Raw genomic sequence first — 18,264 nt, forward strand, 5'->3', positions numbered from 1 at the left:
TTGTTGGCTCTGCAGGGCTGCTAGGTGAGCCTGGCCTTGCTGGGCTGTTGGGCGTGATGGGTTCGATTTCCTGGTCCGGCGTGGTGTCGTTGATCCTTTGGGTGTGTGTTGTGGGCTCGAAAAAGGTGGTCTCTACTGTGGGTTGTTCAGGGCAGTCTGTGAACCGCAGCCTAGTTTGGTCCAGGTGCTTTCTGCAAATTTGTCCATTGTCTGGTTTGACTACAAACACCCTATTCCCTTCTTTAGCTATCACCGTGCCCGTGATCAACTTGGCACCATGTCCATAGTTTAGCACATACACAGAGTCATTCAGATCAATTTCCCGTGGCACAGTGGCGCGGCCATCATTTACATTTTGTTGCTGCCGCCTGCTCTCTATCTGATCATGCAGGTTGGGGTGAACCAGCGAGTCTAGTTTTAAGTGTCCTTTTCATGAGTAGCTCAGCCGGGGGCACCCCTGTGAGTGAGTGAGGTAGCTGAGCAGTACTCAGGACAGGCGGATTTGGAATGAGCCTTCCGTGACTCATTTAAGGCTCTGTTTGATGGTTTGTACTGCCCGCTCTGCCTGCCTATTGGAGGCTGGTTTAAACAAGGCCGAGGTGATATGTTTGATCCCATTGCGGGTCATGAATTCTTTAAATTCGGCACTGGTGAAACATGGCCCGTTGTCACTGACCAGTATGTCAGGCAGGCTGTGGGTGGCAAACATGGCCCTCAGGCTTTCAATGGTGGTGGTGACGGTGCTTCCCGACATTATTTCATATTCAATCCATTTTGAAAAAGCATCCACCGCCACCAGGAACATTTTACTGAGAAACGGGCCCGCATAATCGACATGGATCCTCGACCATGGACTGGAGAGCCAGGACCACAAACTTAGTGATGCCTCTCTGGGCGCGTTGCTCAACTGAGCACATATGTTGCATTGCTGTACACAGGACTCTAAGTCAGAGTCGATACCGGGCCACCACACGTGGGATCCGGCTATCGCTTTCATCATTACTATACCCGGGTGTGTGCTGTGGAGATCCGAGATGAACGTCTCCCTGCCGTTTTTCGGTAGCATTACACGGTTACCCCACAACAGGCAGTGTGCCTGAATGGACAGCTCGTCCTTTTGCCGCTGGAACGGCTTGATTAGCTCTTGCATTTCAACGGGGATGCTGGCCCAGTTCCCATGCAGTACACAGTTTTTTACTAGGGACAGCAGAGGATCTTGGCTGGTCCAAGTCCTAACCTGGCGGGCTGTGATTGGTGATTTATCATTTTCAAACGCTTCCATGACCATCAACAAGTCTGCGGGCTGCGCCACCATCAACAAGTTTTCAGGCTGCGCCATTTCCACCCCCGTGGTGGGCAATGGTAGCCGACTAAGAGCATCTGCATAGTTCTCGGTGCCTGGCCTGTGGTGGATGGTATAGTTATATGCTGATAGCGCGAGTGCCCACCTTTGTATTCGGGCTGAGGCATTAGTATTTATCCCCTTGTTTTCAGCGAACAGGGATGTGAGGGGCTTGTGATCAGTTTCCAGCTCAAATTTGAGGCCAAACAGGTACTGATGCATTTTCTTTACCCCGAACGCACACGCTAATGCCTCTTTCGCAATCATTCTGTCAGCTCTCTCGGCCTTCGACAAGCTCCTGGAAGCATAGGTGACAGGTTGCAACTTCCCCGCAACGTTACATAGAAACATAGAAACATAGAAAATAGGTGCAGGAGTAGGCCATTCGGCCCTTCTAGCCTGCACCGCCATTCAATGAGTTCATGGCTGAACATGCAACTTCAGTACCCCATTCCTGCTTTCTCACCATACCCCTTGATTCCCCTAGTAGTAAGGACTTCATCTAACTCCTTTTTGAATATATTTAGTGAATTGGCCTCAACAACTTTCTGTGGTAGAGAATTCCACAGGTTCACCACTCTCTGGGTGAAGAAATTCCTCCTCATCTCGGTCCTAAATGGCTTCCCCCTTATCCTTAGACTGTGACCCCTGGTTCTGGACTTCCCCAACATTGGGAACATTCTTCCTGCATCTAACCTGTCTAACCCCATCAGAATTTTAAACGTTTCTATGAGGTCCCCTCTCATTCTTCTGAACTCCAGTGAATACAAGCCCAGTTGATCCAGTCTTTCTTGATAGGTCAGTCCCGCCATCCCGGGAATCAGTCTGGTGAACCTTCGCTGCACTCCCTCAATAGCAAGAATGTCCTTCCTCAGGTTAGGAGACCAAAACTGTACACAATACTCCAGGTGTGGCCTCACCAAGGCCCTGTACAATTGTAGCAACACCTCCCTGCCCTTGTACTCAAATCCCCTCGCTATGAAGGCCAACATGCCATTTGCTTTCTTAACCGCCTGCTGTACCTGCATGCCAACCTTCAATGACTGATGTACCATGACACCCAGGCCTCTTTGCACCTGCCCTTTTCCTAATCTGTCACCATTCAGATAATAGTCTGTCTCTCTGTTTTTACCACCAAAGTGGATAACCTCACATTTATCCACATTATACTTCATCTGCCATGCATTTTCCCACTCATCTAACCTATCCAAGTCGCTCTGCAGCCTCATAGAATCCTCCTTGCAGCTCACACTGCCACCCAACTTAGTGTCATCCGCAAATTTGGAGATACTACATTTAATCCCCTCGTCTAAATCATTAATGTACAGTGTAAACAGCTGGGGCCCCAGCACAGAACCTTGCGGTACCCCACTAGTCACTGCCTGCCATTCTGAAAAGTCCCCATTTACTCCTACTCTTTGCTTCCTGTCTGACAACCAGTTCTCAATCCATGTCAGCACACTACCCCCAATCCCATGTGCTTTAACTTTGCACATTAATCTCTTGTGTGGGACCTTGTCGAAAGCCTTCCGAAAGTCCAACTATACCACATCAACTGGTTCTCCCTTGTCCACTCTATTGGAAACATCCTCAAAAAATTCCAGAAGATTTGTCAAGCATGATTTCCCTTTCACAAATCCATGCTGACTTGGACCTATCATATTACCTCTTTCCAAATGCACTGCGATGACATCCTTAATAATTGATTCCATCATTTTACCCACTACCGATGTCAGGCTGACCGGTCTGTAATTCCCTGTTTTCTCTCTCCCTCCTTTTTTAAAAAGTGGGGTTACATTGGCTACCCTCCACTCCATAGGAACTGATCCAGAGTCAATGGAATGTTGGAAAATGACTGTCAATGCATCCACTATTTCCAAGGCCACCTCCTTAAGTACTCTGGGATGCAGTCCATCAGGCCCTGGGGATTTATCGGCCTTCAATCCCATCAATTTCCCTAACACAATTTCCCGACTAATAAGGATTTCCCTCAGTTCCTCCTCCTTACTAGACCCTCCGACCCCTTTTATATCCGGAAGGTTGTTTGTGTCCTCCTCAGTGAATACCGAACCAAAGTACTTGTTCAATTGGTCCGCCATTTCTTTGTTCCCCGTTATGACTTCCCCTGATTCTGACTGCAGGGGACCTACGTTTGTTTTTACTAACCATTTTCTCTTTACATATCTATAGAAACTTTTGCAATCTGTCTTAATGTTCCCTGCAAGCTTCTTCTCGTACTCCATTTTCCCTGCCCTAATCAAACCCTTTGTCCTCCTCTGCTGAGTTCTAAATTTCTCCCAGTCCCCGGGTTCTCTGCTATTTCTGGCCAATTTGTATGCCACTTCCTTGGCTTTAATGCTATCCCTGATTTCCCTTGATAGCCACGGTTGAGCCACCTTCCCTTTTTTATTTTTACGACAGACAGGAATGTACAATTGTTGTAGTTCATCCATACGGTCTCTAAATGTCTGCCATTGCCCATCCACAGTCAACCCCTTCAGTATCATTCGCCAATCTATCCTAGCCAATTCACGCCTCATACCTTCAAAGTTACCCTTCTTTAAGTTCTGGACCATGGTCTCTGAATTAACTGTTTCATTCTCCATCCTAATGCAGAATTCCACCATATTATGGTCACTCTTCCCCAAGGGGCCTCGCACAACGAGATTGCTAATTAATCCTCTCTCATTACACAACACCCAGTCTAAGATGGCCTCCCCCCTAGTTGGTTCCTCGACATATTGGTCTAAAAAACCATCCCTTATGCACTCCAGGAAATCCTCCTCTACCGTATTGCTTCCAGTTTGGTTAACCCAATCTATGTGCATATTAAAGTCACCCATTATAACTGCTGCACCTTTATTGCACGCACCCCTAATTTCATGTTTGTTGCCCTCCCCAACATCACTACTACTGTTTGGAGGTCTGTACACAACTCCCACTAACGTTTTTTGTCCTTTGGTATTCTGCAGCTCTACCCATATAGATTCCACATCATCCAAGCTAATGTCCTTCCGAACTATTGCCTTAATTTGCTCCTTAACCAGCAATGCTACCCCACTTCCTTTTCCTTTTATTCTATCTTTCCTGAATGTTGAATACCCCTGGATGTTGAGTTCCCAGCCCTGATCATCCTGGAGCCACGTCTCCGTAATCCCAATCACATCATATTTGTTAACATCTATTTGCACAGTTAATTCATCCACTTTATTGCGGATACTCCTTGCATTAAGACACAAAGCCTTCAGGCTTGTTCTTTTAACACCCTTTGTCCTTTTAGAATTTTGCTGTACAGTGGCCCTTTTTGTTCTTTGCCTTGGGTTTCTCTGCCCTCCACTTTTCCTCATCTCCTTTCTGTCTTTTGCTTTTGCCTCCTTTTTGTTTCCCTCTGTCTCCCTGCATTGGTTCCCATCCCCCTGCCATATCAGTTTAAATCCTCCCCAACAGCACTAGCAAACACTCCCCCTAGGACATTGGTTCCGGTCCTGCCCAGGTGCAGACCGTCCGGTTTGTACTGGTCCCACCTCCCCCAGAACCGGTTCCAATGCCCCAGGAATTTGAATCCCTCCCTGTTGCACCACTGCTCAAGCCACGTATTCATCTGCGCTATCCTGCGATTCCTACTCTGACTATCACGTGGCACTGGTAGCAATCCCGAGATTACTACTTTTGAGGTCCTACTTTTTAATTTAGCTCCTAGCTCCTTAAATTCGTTTCATAGGACCTCATCCCTCTTTTTACCTATGTCGTTGGTACCAATGTGCACCACGACAACTGGCTGTTCTCCCTCCCTTTTTAGAATGTCCTGCACCCGCTCCGAGACATCCTTGACCCTTGCATCAGGGAGGCAACATACCATCCTGGAGTCTCGGTTGCGGCCGCAGAAACGCCTATCTATTCCCCTCACCATTGAATCCCCAATCACTATTGCTCTCCCACTCTTTTTCCTGCCCTCCTGTGCAGCAGAGCCAGCCACGGTGCCATGAACTTGGCTGCTGCTGCCCTCCCCTGATGAGTCATCCCCCTCAACAGTACCCAAAGCAGTGTATCTGTTTTGCAGGGGGATGACCACAGGGGACTCCTGCACTACCTTCCTTGCACTGCTCTTCCTGTTGGTCTTCCATTCCCTATCTGGCTGTGGACCCTTTCCCTGTGGTACGACCAACTCGCTACACGTGATACTCACGTCATTCTCAGCATCGTGGATGCTCCAGAGTGAATCCACCCTCAGCTCCAACTCCGCAACGTGGTCTGTCAGGAGCTGGAGGCGGATACACTTCCCGCACACGTAATCGTCAGGGACACCGTATTACCTTGTTGTAATACACACCCGACTCCGTACGACGACGCGTCACATGCTAGCACAAATCTTTTACATGGGTTATACAATACAAGCAGCTTGTTGGGAGCATAAAATGTTTCTGGATTTCTCAAAAGCAATTACTTGTTTTTTTTCCCCATACCCAGTTCTCATCTTTGCACAATACCACATGTAGGGGCTCTAAAAGGGTGCTTAACCCCGGTAGGAAGTTACCAAATAGTTGAGGAGTCCCAGGAACGACCGCAGCTCTGTGATGTTCTGTGGCCTGGGCGCATTCCTGATAGCCTCCGTCTTGGCGTCTGTGGGCCGAATGCCGTCCGCCACTGATACGTCCTAACTATACATTATAACTGCACACGAGGCCCATGCTTGAGAGGTCAGTCTGTGACCTGTCCTTTATTCCTTAGCACTCAAGTGCAGGAAGTGGATGGAGCTTCCCCTTTTATATTTGAAGGTCCAGGTTAGGAGTGTCCCCCACAAGTTCACCACCTAGTGGTCATTGTTCTCAGTGTACAACTTCGGTCAGATTATACATGGGTTACATTGCTGGTTGAATACATGACAGCCATGAACTTTCTCCCAAAAAACTCCACTTCTGTTGCCATGAAGACGCATTTTGACCTCTTCAGCCACAGCCCTACGCGATCCAGTCGCTGGAGTACCTCCTCCAGGTTTTGTAGGTGCTCAGCGGTGTCCCGACCTGTGACCAATATGTCGTCCTGAAAGATCACCGTGTGTGGTACTGACTTGAGTAGGCTCTCCATGTTTCTCTGGAAGATCGTTACAGCCGACTAAATTCTAAACGGGCATCTGTTGTAGATGAACAGTCCCTTGTGCGTGTTGATTCAGGTGAGACCCTTCGAAGGCTCCTCCAGCTCCTGCGTCATGTAGGCCGAAGTCAGGTCGAGCTTGGTGAACGTCTTGCCTCCTGCCAACGTCGCAAATAGGTCGTCTGCCTTAGGTAGCGGGTATTGATCCTGTAGCGAGAAACGATTAATAGTTACTTTATAATCGCCGCAAATCCTGACCGTGCCATCACTTTTGAGTACTGGAACAATCGGGCTGGCCCACTCGCTGAATTCCACTGGAGAGATGATGACCTCGCGTTGCAGCCTGTCCAGCTCGATTTCCACTCTCTCCCTCATCATGTGAGGTACCGCTCGCGCTTTGTGGTGAATGGGTCGTGCCTCAGGGACCAAGTGGATCCGCACCTTCACCCCGGAAAAGTTTCCAATGCCTGGCTCAAAAAGGGAAGGAAATTTGTTAAGAACCTGGGTACATGAGGCCTCATCGACATGTGACAGCGCTCGGATGTCATCCCAGTTCCAGCGGATTTTGCCCAACCAGCTCCTTCCAAGCAGTGGGGGCCATCGCCCTGTACAATCCAGAGTGGCAGTTCATTCACCGTGCCCTTGTAGGTGACCTTGACCATGGCGCTGCCCAGGACAGTGATAAGCTCTTTGGTGTACGTTCTCAGTTTCGTGTGGATGGGGCTCAGGGCTGGTCTGAATGCCTTGTTGCACCAGTCTCTCAAACATCTTTTTACTCATGATGGATTGGCTAGCACCAGTGTCCAGTTCCATGGCTATGGGTAAGCCATTCAATTTTACATTTAGCATTATAGGTGGACATTTTGTCGAAAATATGTGCACCGCGTGTTGTTCAGCATCTGCCTCCTCTCTCTGAGGCTCGAAATTGCTTTGATCCACCATGGACCAATCTCCCTCTGCCACATGGTGGTTAGCAGGTTTTGCAGAGCTTGCAGCTCGTTTGCACAGCTCTTGCAAACATACCCTTTGAAGCGGCATGAATAGGCTGAATGGAAGCTTCCACAACGCCAACAAGGTGTGAATTGCCTTGCATTCATTCTTTGTTGGGGACATGAGTCATCTGGTTCACCTGAGGCTTGCTAGTAGTTGCAGACGCGAGGGTTCTGCCCTGTACATTTCTGCTTGCAAACACAGTTCCAGTTAATTTATGAACATTGCTAGCACTTGTGTGCTGAGAGATTTGTTTGGTGTTATCACTGGTGGACATAAACGCCTGTGCTATCGCAATGGCCTTACTGAGGGTCGATGTCTCTACAGTCAAAAGTTTTCGTAGGATGGTCTCGTGGCCAATGCCCAGCACAAAAAAGTCTCTGAGCATTTGCTCCAGATAGCTATCAAACTCACATTGTCCTGCAAGTCGCCTTAGATCAGTGATGTAGCTCGCCACTTCCTGACTTTCAGATCGCTGGCACATGTAGAACAGATACCTCGCCATCAGCACGCTCTCCCTCAGGTTCAGATGCTCCCGAACCAGTGTACACAGCTCCTCATACGACTTACCTGTGGGTTTCACCGGAGCCAGAAAATTCTTCATGAGGCTGTAGGTCGGTGCCCCGCAGACTGAGGAGGACCGGTCTCCTTTTTGCAGCGCTTCCTTCTCCGTCCAGCTCGTTGGCTACAAAGTACTGGTCTAGCCGTTCGATATAGGCTTCCCAGTCCTCACCCTCTGAGAACTTCTCCAGGATGTCCACAGTTTGCTGCATCTTTGCATTGGATTCGTATCCTCATCGCCAGTTATTGTGTTCCTAACACAGATGAGGCTGCACACAGGGACGTTAAAGTAACAGTGACCTCAGTCTTTAATAAGACACTCCAGAGTGAGGAACAGGCCTTAGGGGCCGACTTTATACAGTGCTCCCAAGGGATGCTGGGGTCTCTTGGGACTTCAGGGGATGAGCTCCCTGGTGGCGGAACATGGGAGTGCATGCTTTACAGATACACAATAATTTTTACTTACCTGGACCCTATTTGCTAGTGCACTCTTTTGTGTGTATGCTCTGTCCCTTCCTGACATAATCTGGTTATCCTTACCACAATCACTTTCCTGCATTGCTTCCTTTTCTTTTCTCTTTTGCATTCTGGATTGCTCTCTATTGCGACCATCTTCCCCCTGCCCTGCCCCTTATTTAGTTTAAAGCCCTATCTAGCTCCCTAGTTAGTCAGTTCGCTTGAACTCTGGGCCCAGCATAGTTCAGGTGTAATCCGTCCCCACGGAACAGCTCTCTTTTTCCCGAGTATTAGTGCCAGTGCCCCACGAATCGAAACCTACTTCTCCCATACCATCCTCTGAGCCACGCACTCACCTTTCTGATTCTATTGACCCTATGCCAATTTTCTCGTGGCTCAGGTAATAATGCAGAGGTTATTACCTTTGTGGTTCTGCTTTTCAATTTAGTCCCTAATTGTTCAAACTCTCTCATCAGAATCTCTTTCTTTGTCCTACCTATGTCATTGGTACCTACCAACTGGATCTTCCCCCTCCCTCTCCAAGTTCTTCTCCAGCTCGGAGGAGATGTCCTTTATCCTGGCACCGGGTAGGCAACACAGCTTTCGGGATGCACAAAGATAGGTGGGAAAGCAAGTTGTGAGGAGGATGCAAAGAATCTACAAAGGGATATAGATAGGCTAAGTGAGTGGGCAAAAATTTGGCGTATGGTGTATAATGTGGGAAAATGTGAGGTTATCCACTTTGGTAGGAAAAATAAAAAAGCAAATTATTATTTAAATGTGGAGGACTTACAAAATGTGGTGGTACAGAGAGGGTCCTTGTACATGAAACACAAAATGTTAGCATTCAGGTACTGCAAGTAATTTGGAAGGCAAATGGAATGTTGGCCGTTATTGCAAGGGGGATAGAGTATAAAAATAGGGCAGTCCTGCTACAACTGTACAGGGTGAACATCCTCTCTGCATGAACCTTGTCGAGCCCCCTCAGTATCTCATATTTCAATAAGATCACCTCTCATTCTTCGAAACTCCAATGAGTATAGGCCCAATCTGCTTAACCTTTCTTCATAAGTCAACCCCTTCATCTCAGGAATCAACCCAGTGAACCTTCTCTGAACTGCAAGTATATCCCTCCTTAAATAAGGAGACCAAAACTGTACGCAGTACTCTCGGTATGATCTCACCAATACCCTGTACAGTTGAAGCAGGACTTCCCTGTTTTTATACTCCATCCCCCTTGCAATAAAAGCCAACATTCCATTTACCTTCCTGATTACTTGCTGTACCTGCATACTAATTTTTTATGTTTCATGCACAAGGACCCCCAGGTCCCTCTGTACTGCAGCATTTTGGTAATCTCTTTCTATTTAAATAATAATTTGCAATGATGTGCATCTTTTGCTTCACTTCCTTCTCTCTCTTGCACTTCCTGCTCCTCCTCCACTGCCTAGCCAGGTTGCAGTTCATGGCAATCTGAAAGGAGAAAAGCACAAGTGTAGGGTTGTGGTGAGAGGAGGGGGAAAGCAAGAGGTGCATGCTTATACCATCTGAAGCTTGTAAATCGGAAGAGATTGTGGGATAAGGGGGAAGTGGGATGTGAGAAGGAGGATTAGGTATGAGGATACTGACATTTTGCATTGTTTAAGCCCTGACTGGTCATGGGCTCAGCGATGGCCGCTCCAATTATCTCCAGGACCGTTTCCTCTCTGAGGGTTTGGTCATGCCTGTTCCACGCCGGTTAGGTCCTGCTGCTTCCGGTTGTGAGCCACCTTGTCCTGTAAGAGAAAGGGGAGTGTGTCAGTGAGTGTGGAGCAATGTGTTTGACTGATGTGCATGTCACAATTGATTAGCTCGCAGTGTGTGCAAGCTATGAGATGTGGTGTGAGGCTTGCAGCAGTGGTAAGTGTGTGAGGGTGAGGTGAAGCTATGAATGTGAGGTTTGAGTCGTGTTTGATAGAGATTGTTGGTAGGTGAGCGATGGGGGTGTGGTACATTGAGCAGTATATGAGGCTAGTGGTGCAGATGGTGTGATATGGCATTTGAAGATGAATTCACTGACCTTGACCACTCATGTGAGGTGATTAAACATCTTCCTGCTCTGCATCCAGGTCCTTGGGGCTACGCTGCTTACATTGACAGCAATGGTTATCTGCTCCCATTCCCTTCTCAGCATGTGTCTGGAGGGCTTCCTGTGGATAGAGGCCATCTCTCCTCCTGTCCACCTCCAGCACCAAGGCCTTGAGTGCTGCATCAGAAAATCTGGGAGCACTCTCTCTACCATGTTACGCCATCTTCACTCTTCCTGTCGGTCACACACTCCTCTACAACGACTTCCAATACCTGCTGCAGCCAGAATCCACCTGTCCTTTCCAGGCTCGCTTTAATTGGTACTAGCCTCGCACGAACCTGAGCACCTTGCTGCAGCACGCAGTCACTCAATGTTTAGAGCTGAGCTGCACACTGCTATCATTTAAATTAGCAGGCAGCACAAAGTTTGCGTGCTGCCCTCATTGGATGGAATGAGCGCCATGTAGTCACACATCGTGATACCCACAGCCATTTTCAGGCCTTATGCAATTTCTAGGCCACACTATTTAGAAAAGAAGGGATTTGTTTTTAGTGTTAAAACTAAACTGATTCCTTATTTGATTTTCAAAGAGGGTAGAGATCGAGCTAGACCGGCTACAAAGAGAGGGCGTCATCTCACCGATCGAATTCAGCGAGTGGGCCAGTCCAATTGTCCCAGTCCTCAAGGGAGACGGCACCGTCAGAATCTGTGGCGATTACAAAGTAACTATCAATCGTTTCTCCCTGCAGGACCAATACCCACTACCAAAAGCCGACGACCTCTTTGCAACGCTGGCGGGAGAAAAGACGTTCACGAAGCTGGATCTGACTTCCGCCTACATGACGCAGGAACTGGAGGAATCATCGAAGACCCTCACCTGCATCAACACACACAAAGGTCTTTTTGTTTATAATAGATGTCCGTTTGGAGTCTGATCAGCGGCGGCGATAGTCCAGAGCAACATGGAAAGTTTACTGAAGTCGGTCCCGCACACCGTGGTGTTCCAGGATGACATCTTGGTCACAGGTCGGAACACAATCGAGCAGAACCCGGAGGAGGTTCATAGTAGACTCAACCATGTGGGGCTCAGGTTAAAAGGCTCGAAGTGCATTATCTTGGCACCTGAAGTGGAGTTCCTTGGAAGGAGGATTGCGGCGGACGGCATCAGGCCCACCAACACAAAGACGGAGGCAATCGAGAATGCACCAAGGCCACAGAACGTGATGGAGCTGCGGTCGTTTCTGGGACTCTTGAACTACTTTGGTAACTTCTTACCGGGTCTCAGCACCCTGCTAAAACCACTACATGTCTTATTACGAAAAGGGGGCGAATGGGTTTGGGGCAAAAGGCAAGAAAATGCATTTGTAAAAGTGAGAAAATTGTATGCTCAAATAAATTGCTTGTATTGTATGATCCATGTAAGTGTTTGGTACTAGCATGTGATGCATCGTAATATGGCGTCGGGTGTGTGTTGCAACAAGCTAATGATTTCGGGAAACTGCAACCGGTTGCTTATGCATCCAGGAGTCTGTCTAAGGCCGAGAGAGCCGACAGCATGATTGAAAAAGAAGCGTTAGCGTGTGTCTATGGGGTAAAGAAAATGCATCAATACCTGTTTGGGCTAAAATTTGAATTGGAAACTGACCATAAGCCACTTATATCCCTGTTTTCTGAGTAATGGGATAAATACCAACACATCGGCCCGCATCCAGAGATGGGCGCTCAAGTTGTCCGCATACAACTACGCCATCCGTACAGAAAACTGCGCCGTTGCTCTCAGTAGGCTGCCATTTCCCACCACGGGGGTGGAAATGGCGCTGCCTGCAGATCTAGCCATGGTTATGGAAGCATTTGAGAGTGAGCAATCACCCGTCACTGCCCGGCGGATCAAAACCTGGACAAGCCAGGACCTCTTATTATCTCTAGTCAAAAGCTGTGTGCTTCACAGGAGCTGGTCCAGTGTCCCAGTGGAAATGCAGGAAGAGTTAAAGCCGTTCCAGCGGCGCAAAGATGAAATGTCTATACAGGCAGACTGCCTTCTGTGGGGCAATCGAGTAGTGATCCCCAAGAAGGGCAGAGACACCTTCATCAATGACCTCCACAGTACCCACCCAGGCATCGTAATGATGAAAGCGATAGCCAGATCCCACGTGTGGTGGCCCGGTATCGATGCGGACTTGGCGAGTCCTATGTTCACGGATGTAATACATGCTCGCAGTTAAGCAATGTACCCAGGGAGGCGCCGCTAAGTTTATGGTCTTGGCCCTCCAAACCGTGGTCTAGGGTACACATCGACTATGCAGGCCCGTTCTTGGGTAAAATGTTCCTTGTGGTTGTAGATGCGTACTCCAAGTGGATTGAATGTGAGCTAATGTCGGCTAGCACGTCCGCTGCCATTTCTGAAAGCCTGCGGGCCATGTTTGCCACTCACGGTTTACCCGATGTTCTGGTGAGCGACAACGGGCCATGTTTTACCAGTGCTGAGTTCAAAGAATTCATGACCCGTAACGGTATCAAACATGTCACATCTGCCCCGTTTAAACCAGTGTCCAATTGTCAGGCAGAGAGAGCAGTGCAAACCGTCAAACAAGGCTTGAAGAGGGTAACTAAAGGCTCACTGCAGACTCGCCAATCCCGAGTCCTGCTTAGCTACCACACAACACCCCACTCACTCACTGGGATCCCACCTGATGAACTGCTCATGAAAAGAGCACTTAAGACAAGGCTCTCATTAGTTCACCCTGATCTACATGAACAGGTAGAGAGCAGGCGGCTTCAACAAAGTGCATACCATGACAGTGCAAATGTGTCACGCAAGATTGAAGTCAATGATCCTGTATTTGTATTAAATTATGGACAAGGTCCCAAGTGGCTTCCCGGCACTGTCGTGGCCAAAGAGGGGAGCAGGGTGTTTTGGGTCAAACTTTCAAATGGACTCATTCACCGGAAACACTTGGACCAAATCAAACTCAGATTCACAGACTAGCCTGAGCAACCCACCTTGGATCCTACCTTTTTTGATCCCCCAACATACAAACCAGTGGCAACCGACACCACGGTTGACCACGAAGCAGAAGCCATCATCCACAGCAGCCCTGCAGGGCCCAACACACGAGGAAGCCCAGCAAGGCCAGCTGCACAGCAAGGGTCCAACAAATGATTCAACAACACCAGCTTTCACACCGAGATGATCAACCAGGGCAAGAAGGGCCCCAGATCGACTCGCATTGTAATTAGTTACCCTATTGACTTTGGGGGGAATGTTGTTATATATGTGGACTTGTATTTACTCTGTACAGCCACCAGAGGGCTCATTCCCCGGGGTTCCAAAGGATCCCATAATCCCTTGGGACCACAGGTATTTAAGAAGGCTTCACAGGTTGGAGAGGCACTCTGGAGACCTGCAATAAAAGACTAAGGTCACACTTTACTTTGAGCTCACAGTATTCAGTCTGGCTCTTTCTCCATACACTACCCATGCAGCTCCACCAACAACTTTTTGTGTAGGCTGCAGAGAATGTCACAGGACCTCTATTTGCATATTAAAGTGGTATATGGCCTGAAACAGGCAGGCGCTTTAGGCGACCAGTGGTAGGCTCCTTTCCAAATGGGCCGGCCATATCGTCTGGGTTAACGATGCGATAAGGGTATCAACTCCATTATGAGGCCGTGAGTGCCGATTTTTGGGGAGTTAAAATGGATCCCCTTCTGTCAAAATTGCTACCCAATGAGGTAATAGTTACAGCAGTTAGAAGGATTCAGACCAATCCCTAATTCAACAAAGGTTATTAGATATTTGTTTGAGGTAAAATTTGAAATGGTTAAATTTGTTCATGAAGGAGCTTGGCTTCTTGCCTTCCCGTATTCTGGCATCCTTGTAAATTCTGGACAGCATGATGGCAGTTCCTATATGTATATGTAGATTGAATGAGTGAGAGAGAATATCTAATATATGCTGTTTGAGAAGATTCTTTGTTAAACCTATACATACCCCGCTTCAACATCAAATGATGTTTCATAATTGTGACTTGTGGGAAACGTTGTCAGTATTAGCTCCTGTCCCAGATTAAAGAATTCTTTGGTCAAAATACGAGATAACTGTTGAGTAAAAACACACATCAGTCCTAAATAGTGAATAGCTCAGTAAAATCAAATATGATAGGACCGATCTTGTGGTCTTCATTTTTATGATCGGTTCCAGCCGCTCCAGCCATAACCTCTTTCGGTTCCACTGAATCACATCAGCAGAGCAAGCAGGTGATCTGCTCCCTGGAGTTCTTAAAATACCACTCTTAAGTTTTCCATTAAAAGATATGCATTGTAACTCGCTATTTATTGATCCCCCTTCATGGAGAGGGGTAGCACCCAGAGTCCACCAAGATCAACAACTTGTGATATGGAACACTGCACTATTGACAGTGTATGACCTTTGCCAGCCAAGTTTTTTTGTTTCAAAACTGTGATCAGTATAACAAACACCACACCTATACGTATTTATATTTCAAAGCTGCCCATTTCAAAATGTCTGGAACAATTATATTTTGTAAAAATAGAAAATCATGGTGCTCTCACTTTGCTAGCAAGCTTTCAGATGCTGTTATCAACAAAACCAGACAGTTCTTAAAGGTTAACCATTCTAGGTGCTAGGTTGGAAAATTTCATTGAAACATAGATATCGAGCTTCAAATGGCACCGAAAACCCACTTGGCCTGATAAACAATAGCATACTGCCAAAGTTTAAAAGTTATTTTTTTTTAAATTGTTCAAGTATAAGATACCCTCTCTATTGAGGGAACCAAAGAGGCTAAAGCATGGTCTGGAATCAGTACAGCACCGGAAAACTATAATCTTTTTATCCTGGTGTAGAAGCACAAAGGTATACGATCTGTATGATACGGTAAAGGAAAAATAACTGAATATACAGTTAGACCGAGGCAGGAAAGAAGATGGGTGGGGAGCAGAGGGAAGAAGATGGGTGAGGAGCGGAGGGAAGAAGATGGGTGGGGAGCGGAGGGAAGAAGATGGGTGGGGAGCGGAGGAAAGAAGATGGGTGGGGAGCGGAGGGAAGAAGATGGGTGGGGAGCGGAGGGAAGAAGATGGGTGGGGAGCGGAGGGAAGAAGATGGGTGGGGAGCGGAGGGAAGAAGATGGGTGAGGAGCAGAGGAAAGAAGATGGGTGGGGAGCGGAGGGAAGAAGATGGGTGGAGAGCGGAGGGAAGAAGATGGGTGAGGAGCGGAGGGAAGAAGATGGGTGGGGAGCGGAGGAAAGAAGATGGGTGGGGAGCGGAGGGAAGAAGATGGGTGGGGAGCGGAGGGAAGAAGATGGGTGGGGAGCGGAGGGAAGAAGATGGGTGGGGAGCGGAGGGAAGAAGATGGGTGGGGAACGGAGGGAAGAAGATGGGTGGAGGGTGGAAGAAAAAAGACAAGGTCACCTGACTGGAAGCTTCAACATTAAATGTTTCCCTGAGTTTGAGTGTTTCTCTCATGAAGGAGAGACTTTCAATTTGTATATAGAGACTACATGTATCAAGGACTAACTTTCAAGTATGATCTTGTTCAGTAAAACAAATTAATGTAAGAACCATACAACAATGGATAATATATTATGTTCTTACTGGAGAAGGCCTTTCAGCTTTTTTATTCAGCTCTGCAGAAGCAGCTTGTTCAGGGTCAACTACCCAAATCCTGAGTTCCTAAATAGCAAACAATGGACAAAATGATTGCCAGTAAAATGTGTAAGCATTTAAAAATCATTTAAAGAAATATGATGCAGAAGAAATACCAAAATCTTTCGCCTCATTTCTACCATATAATTACTTACATCCCTCGGGATAGGTTTGTGAAGACGCTGAACCGCAGCTTCATCTTCACCTTCAAATGTTAAACTGGTTCATCAAGCAATAGGATTTGTCAGGATCATATTTTGTTACTTAGTGCACAATGCTAGGAAAATAAACACTCAAAAAGGACATATGCTTTAGGAAGGCACAAAGGCAAAATCACTTTTTTATTATTTCTTATGTGTTTTTGATGATAATCTCTGCAATTAACTGTGAAGCTAATTTTGTTCTCTTTGGATGCATACATGTTAATATAAAACCATGGAACCATTAGCATAATTAAAATTCATGTGCAAAGTTACGACATGGTGCAATGATGTTGGCACATTTGATTCAACAAAGCATGACCACCTAGATTGTTCGGCTGCATGCTCACGGTCAATTCTGTACACAGCAGCATGAAGTGAAGCATAAGGATCTTCCCCGAAGGAGAAGAATATGAGCGAGAAAAAAAAATCAATGGGCAAAACGACTTGCGTCTCCCCCAGTGGCTAGTTACAGAGTTGAGTCAACTGAGGCAAGGTCTGTATAGAACAGAATATCAGCAAAACATTATTCATGTGCACTAGAGAAACACTCATGTTTTATGTTGAAAAAGGAATGGACTTTTTAATTGTTTCATCCAGTAAGTGCATAAAACACAAATTTTGAAAATCATCTAGTGATAAGGAGAATGAAACATGTGACAATCATTTGTACACTTGCAGAAAAATTATCGTAATGAAGATCCATTATGCAAGATCTCCAGGCACTTGTGCTCCCGCTCCATTTTCTGTCATCTTTTCCAACAGCAACTCCTGTCCTTTCTTGTGCGGGCGCAAGCAAATGAGGCAGTAATGACATGGGGATGTAGTATGTCCCAACTTCCATAATTTCCGTATCATTTGTGCTGAATCACATCAGTATAAAACTGGTGTCCAGGATTGGTAGGCAATGTAATGAAGGCAGAAGAGAATTTAAAGAAACCGGACTCCGAAAAGTTCGATTTTAACACCATTTAAACAGAACAGGAATGCTCCGCCGGGCACCACAAAGGATCCTTGGACCGCTCTCTCCCGACTACAGTTGCCTCAGGACGATACTACCCACCTGGTTCCCCGCGCCCCCCTATTCCCGAACACTTATCTTATGCTGGAGACTGTTCGGTTGAATCCCTGGCGGCAGCCTTCTGGCGCCCAAAAGCCTGCTCCTGCCCACCTGCATCCTAGTGATTTATGCCGGGTTCGGGTGGGACTCTGCCTTTGAACATTTAGCTGCACTCACGCCAGATTTAAAATCAGGGCTTACAATTACAGATGCTGTAAAAAGTTTTATTGGTGTGGTATTTTTGATTCTTCTGTCATCTGACTTTGTGCCATCTTCACAGGGCCTGCCACCTTCCTCCCTTTTCAGACAAGGCACAATTAATTGGTTTCCCGTTGACTTTATTTCTTGGAAGGAGAAGGAGCAATAGAGGGAGATGTAGTTGCTAAGGCTGTACCAGAGGCACTTGCCCATCATTGGCACCACATAGGAATATACAGGCAGGGAGGGGAGTGCCCACCTGTATTTCACTGAGGATCAGTGCTTGCAAAGGTTTTTCTTTCTGTTGCACAGTTATGCCACATGCTGCTAGGGGATCTACAGCCCACCTGCACCATATGCATCAGTTTATCAATGGTTGTTAAGGTCACAATTGCTCTTAACTTCCATGTAACCAGGTCATTCTAAGCAGTTGCTGGGTCCATCCGTAACCGAAGTCAAACAATTATGGACAGATGCATCGAGCAAGTTATAGATGTATTCTCTAGAGCTTTCAGGTTAGATCTGCTTGCCATTACAGTCTCCAATATTTACATTGAATACTTGCAGAAATCTTGATATTTCTTGACAAACATGAAGTTATTTCTTTGCCTGCAGCACAAGCTCTCTCCCTCC

The 18,264-nt window shown here is 47.0% G+C and overlaps 1 protein-coding gene across 1 annotated transcript in view; it reads right to left on the bottom strand.

Moving 5' to 3' along the window:
* Window positions 1–16,654, bottom strand: part of LOC139273868 (cation channel sperm-associated auxiliary subunit epsilon-like) — a 252,269-nt gene extending 235,615 nt beyond the window's left edge. Inside the window, exons 1-4 of the mRNA XM_070890944.1 lie at window positions 16,650–16,654; window positions 16,329–16,392; window positions 16,123–16,200; window positions 14,500–14,606 (exon numbers count right to left, since the gene is read on the bottom strand). Coding sequence (XP_070747045.1) covers window positions 14,500–14,606; window positions 16,123–16,200; window positions 16,329–16,392; window positions 16,650–16,654 — 254 coding nt within the window. The remainder of the gene's footprint in view (window positions 1–14,499; window positions 14,607–16,122; window positions 16,201–16,328; window positions 16,393–16,649) is intronic.
* Window positions 16,655–18,264: the final 1,610 nt, after the last annotated feature.

The sequence above is a fragment of the Pristiophorus japonicus genome, chromosome 9 (assembly GCF_044704955.1).
Source record: "Pristiophorus japonicus isolate sPriJap1 chromosome 9, sPriJap1.hap1, whole genome shotgun sequence".
NCBI classification, from domain to species: domain Eukaryota; kingdom Metazoa; phylum Chordata; class Chondrichthyes; family Pristiophoridae; genus Pristiophorus; species Pristiophorus japonicus.